Below are 5,040 nucleotides of genomic sequence, written 5' to 3'. Positions count from 1 at the left end.
ATTATAAATATATAATAAAAACTCATTGTGATAATGATTACCTTATATATTTACTGTTTTTTGTTTCTAAATTGAATATATAAGGTAATCATTATCACAATGAGTTTTTATTATATATTTATAATTTTTTAATAACTCTTGTAAATATTTACTTCGTTTACATTTCATTTATAAGTCTTCTATTTCATTTATATAATTAAATGTTATTTTACATTTAATGTTGATTTACAAGTTTTATATTATCTATGTAAGTTTATGTTTTGTTTACCAATAATACATCATTTGACCATTCCTATATTAGTTTATTTATTTTACCTTTTATTTAGAGGTCTTATGTTTTATTTACTTAATTTATTTTTTATTTTACACATAACGTTAATTCACAAGTTTTATGTTACATGTGTATTTTAAGTTTTGTTTACCAATAATACAGCATCTTTACCACTTATATGTTAATCTACTTATTTTACATTTTATTTACAGGTCTTATATTTTATTTACTTAATTTATGTTTTATTTCACACTTAATGTTGATTTTCAAGTTTCATGTTATATTAATAAATTTTTATTTTGTTTAATAATGATATATCAATTTATCACTACTATGTTAATTTACTTATTTTACCTTTTATGTTTTAGGCTTATGTTCCATTTGCATCATTTATGACTTATTTTACACTTTTTGTTGATTTATAAGTTTTACATTAAATCTATAAGTTTTTGCTTTATTTACTAATAATACATCAGTTTAGCACACTTATATTGATTTACTTATTTTACCTTCTTTTTACAAGTTTTATATTTCATTTACACAATTTATATTTTATTTTGTACTTAATATTAATTTACAATTTTTATATTACATCTATAAGTTTTTATTTTATCCACCAATAGTATATCAATTTAGCATTCTTATATTAGTTTACTTATTTACATTGTATTTACAAATCCGATGTTCCATTTACATAATTTACGTATTGCTTTATATTTAATGTTAATTTATAAGTTTTATATTAAATTTATATTTCTTACGTTTTGTTTATATAATTTATATTTAATTACAAAAATAATACTGTAATTTTAATGATGATACTATAAAATGACCCAATATTTAATAATTATTTAAAATTAATGGCACGATGTTTAGTTTATATTATTTTATTTTTTGAACGCTGGAACGAAGCATTCTCCTTCAGGCTTCTACAGTCACTAGTCGGGTATCGAGCCATATAGATATAGATCAGTTTTGCGCACCACCGGTACGGGTGCGCACCCGCGGGCTAACAGACGGAAGTCACGCAATAAGCCGTTACCTCTCGTCGTGACAGCGTACAAAATATACATCTACATTATTTTACAAGCAACTGTAAGGTCAGTAACCGTTGGCCACGTGCTCGACAAGATGCACGATGCATCCTCGCGGAAACATAGCATAAAATTTCTATGCTACCTCTCGACTTTTCACTTCGCGCTTTCGAGGACGCAATATTCCTTACCCTCCCTCCCTCTCCAAATATTTGGAGCCAAAGCACGTCATATTTGGTATGGACCCCACCGTAGCTCCATATTTTAATCTCATAAATTCATAATAACTGCGTTTTAATCAAATTTATTATTTAAAAAATATATATGCACTGTACTTCGTGCCTTGTGTAGAACTCGTCGTTAGCCAAACAGCACCCTGCGTCTTTACCACCTCCGCTCAGCTCGTCGGGTTTCTCAGAAAATTGTATTATTTTTGCAGGGAAAATTGATTTTCTCTCTCGTCGCTACTAATTCGGCGATTGCTATTCACAAATATTCATCCAATTATCTCTAAATCGTTTCTTAACGGAAACAGAAACGTGCGGTATTTCGTAAGTCTCCTCCGCCAGCGCCGCAAGTTAGGGTTTCGAGTTAAAGTCTAGGGCTAGGGTTTTAATATTAACAAATTTAATTGTACGGAAATACAAACATTAAGTCGCTGGTTTAGATAAGGTGAGTATATAATTTGCCGTGTTGGATGGGAAGTTAGGGTTTGTCTGAAAGGTATGATTATAAAACGACCTTCGAAACTCGAAATGCCAAATCCACAATTTTGCAAGATTGCAGAGTCGTGCGAGGAAAATGAAGTCGCCGATGAGTATGCTTACGTAGCAAATCCAAAGAAACGAAGAAGAAGAGGAGGCGACGATTGTCATCAAAGCTTAATGCATGTTGAAGTCGATGATTTAAGCAGTGGCTCAAGTTCTTTTATTAGCGAGGAAGCCACATGTTGGGACCCCGAATTTGAACCTGATTTGAACAATTTTAATTATAAAGGAAGAGGCACAAACCGGAGCTCCGACAGGTTTCGACCTCCAGCATTGAAACCTTCGAAAGGAAGGACTCAAATACTTCCTTCCAGATATGATGATTCGGTTCTTGTTGTTGGTGACACGGATTCAAGCTTTGACGAGGAAGATGATGTTGATATTATAGAAGTGAACGGGGATTTTGATAAGTTGGGTTTTACCATGGATAAGTATAGATTTGGAAATTCAAATTATAGAGGATATAATGGTTTTGATCCGAGAGAGTATTTGGTTTCGCGTCGCCCTGTTATGCCGGCAGGTAATGTAAATTCTTTGCCAATGGCGGGTAAGAAACAGTTTATGCCAGGGTTTAGTTCTAGGAATGTAGAGAGAATTACAAAAGAGAAAGAGAAAAAGAAAAAGAGGAAGGATGTTTACAAGCCTGAGGATTTTGCTCTGGGTGATTTAGTTTGGGCTAAATGTGGGAGGTCGTATCCAGCTTGGCCTGCTGTTGTAATTGATCCCATTTTGCAAGCGCCTGAAGCTGTGTTGAGGTGCTGTATTCCTGGCTGCCTCTGTGTCATGTTTTTTGGCTACTCAAAGAATGGAACACAAAGGGTATATAAGTCTCTCATGTTTTCATTTTGTTGGTTTCTTTTGTTTAATATATGGTCATCATGTTTTCACTTAAATTGTTTGTAATGATGTTGATGGGCAGGACTATGGATGGGTGAAGCAAGGGATGCTATTCCCTTTTGCGGAATTCATGGACAAGTGTGTATATTTCCATTTTTGGATGATTGCACAATAATATTTTTAGAGTATAAAGGGTTTTCTTGATTTCTGTTTGTTTAGATTTCAGGAGCCAACCCAGTTGCACAAGAGCAAGATCAGTGGTTTTCAGATTGCCCTGGAGGAGGCAGTTTTGGCAGAAAATGGTTTTTTGGACTTGAACCTTGGTATTGGGCAAATTGGTCCAGAAGCTTATTCCCGCAGAGGCCAAGAGGCCACGGGTTCAGGTCAGGATCTGGAATACTGCCCTCAGAATCAGGTAAGTTCTTCATAATTTCACTACTTTGTGGTGCATTGAAATTTCACGGATGCGTTGCAAGGCTCTAATCACTATTCAGCAAGATTCACATGCATATGATTAAATTAAATTAGCTTTGGTTTTTCTGTCTTGTTGTTTACCATAAAACTGTTACTTAAATATTCAATTCTTGGATGATTTGCACAGAAGAGACTTGTGTAACATCTGAATTAAGTTAATAAATTAGGTAAACTTTTCAAAGTACTGCTACACAGATGTACATGTTGCATGCAGTTATGAACTGAATCTGCTTTTTTAAATTTGTGGTGATGAATTGAAAGTTTATACACTAGCTTAGGTTTACCATCCATCTACAATGTTATATCCTTCTTCATGACTTGTTTGAGGCTGTTCTTTTCTCACTCTCCTCTTACTTTGATATTCTGGCATTTGAATTATTTTTGTCTTGTTATCAGGTGGTGCTGATGGTACCATTTGATATATTCTTTGTGCTGTTTCTGGCCCTTTCCCATTGCTGTTGCAGTCCTACTTCAAGTTGGAGGATTGCTTGTACTTTTTAAAATTTTTCATGTCTTGTCGTAGGCGCTAAAATTCAATCTTAGTCACTTTTCCCATCGTGGAATTTTCGTGCAATGTTTTCTAGTGGATTAGTGGTTCTCATCCTGTGTGATAGTCACTCTACTAGACTGTGCGGGGACTGTACCCGTTCAATAATATTGTTTGTGGTTGTACACACAAATTCTGCTTTTCCTTAACACTTATTTTCTAACACTTTGGATGTTTGTGTTGTATTTTCAACTGTTACTTTGGGTTATGGATAATATATTTCCGTAGGTAGTGATCAGATAGTTTTGTTTTGTGTTTCAAGAATTCATTTGTTTAATCAACTGCTGCAGAATGCATGTTATAAGGTTGCAAGAGTGTGTGACGGTTGTGGCTTATTTCGACCTTGCAAGTTGAAGAGAATGAAAGGCTTAGTATCTGAAACCCAGTTTTTATGTAAACATTGTTCTAAGGTTCGTAAGACTCTGTTCTTGAATTTTATTTGACATGAATGTAGCTTCTATTTTTCTATTGATGGAAGAAATAGATTAACTGTTTTTCTTAACATGATCTCCACATTTATTCCTTTTACAGTTACAAAAATCAGAGCAGTACTGTGGCATATGCAAGAATATTTGGCACCATTCAGATAGTGGGAATTGGGTGAGATTATTCACACTTCCGGTGGGGCTAGTATATATATATTTTTTTGGTGGGGGTAAAAAACACTGAGAAAATATTGTTTTACTTCTCTGGAGCAGGTATGTTGTGACGGTTGTAATGTTTGGGTGCATGCTGAGTGTGACGAAATTTCTGGCAAACATTTTAAGGTACACCTACCTAATTTGTAATTTTATTTTGTTTTTATTTATGTTATTCATTATGTTCATGGAGTTTGGGGGTTCACTGACTTGATTATGCTGTGAAGGATCTGGAGCACATTGATTATTATTGCCCGAATTGCAGAGTAAAGTTTAAATTTCAATCATCAAATATAGGAAAATGGCAGCCAGGTGTCAGGTATGTTAACTTAATCCTACAGACATCTGATGTTTTACTTTGGCTATGTATTATGGATGTTCATTTGATGTGAATTTTTAAACATTATACCAAACAATATTTTTTGACAGTGCTGTAGAAAATGACGGGCAAATGGTGCTGCCTGACAAGATA

The 5,040-nt window shown here is 33.8% G+C and overlaps 1 protein-coding gene across 1 annotated transcript in view; it reads left to right on the top strand.

The window, feature by feature from the left end:
* Window positions 1-1,624: 1,624 nt before the first annotated feature.
* Window positions 1,625-5,040, top strand: part of LOC18047014 (histone-lysine N-methyltransferase ATX3) — an 8,559-nt gene continuing 5,143 nt past the window's right edge. Inside the window, exons 1-8 of the mRNA XM_006444786.2 lie at window positions 1,625-2,891; window positions 2,992-3,047; window positions 3,129-3,324; window positions 4,221-4,340; window positions 4,462-4,530; window positions 4,629-4,697; window positions 4,796-4,887; window positions 4,998-5,040. Coding sequence (XP_006444849.2) covers window positions 2,031-2,891; window positions 2,992-3,047; window positions 3,129-3,324; window positions 4,221-4,340; window positions 4,462-4,530; window positions 4,629-4,697; window positions 4,796-4,887; window positions 4,998-5,040 — 1,506 coding nt within the window. The 5' untranslated portion in view covers window positions 1,625-2,030. The remainder of the gene's footprint in view (window positions 2,892-2,991; window positions 3,048-3,128; window positions 3,325-4,220; window positions 4,341-4,461; window positions 4,531-4,628; window positions 4,698-4,795; window positions 4,888-4,997) is intronic.

The sequence above is a fragment of the Citrus clementina genome, unplaced genomic scaffold (assembly GCF_000493195.1).
Source record: "Citrus clementina cultivar Clemenules unplaced genomic scaffold, Citrus_clementina_v1.0 scaffold_3, whole genome shotgun sequence".
NCBI classification, from domain to species: Eukaryota; Viridiplantae; Streptophyta; class Magnoliopsida; order Sapindales; family Rutaceae; genus Citrus; species Citrus x clementina.
This window is presented reverse-complemented; position numbering and strand designations above follow the sequence as displayed.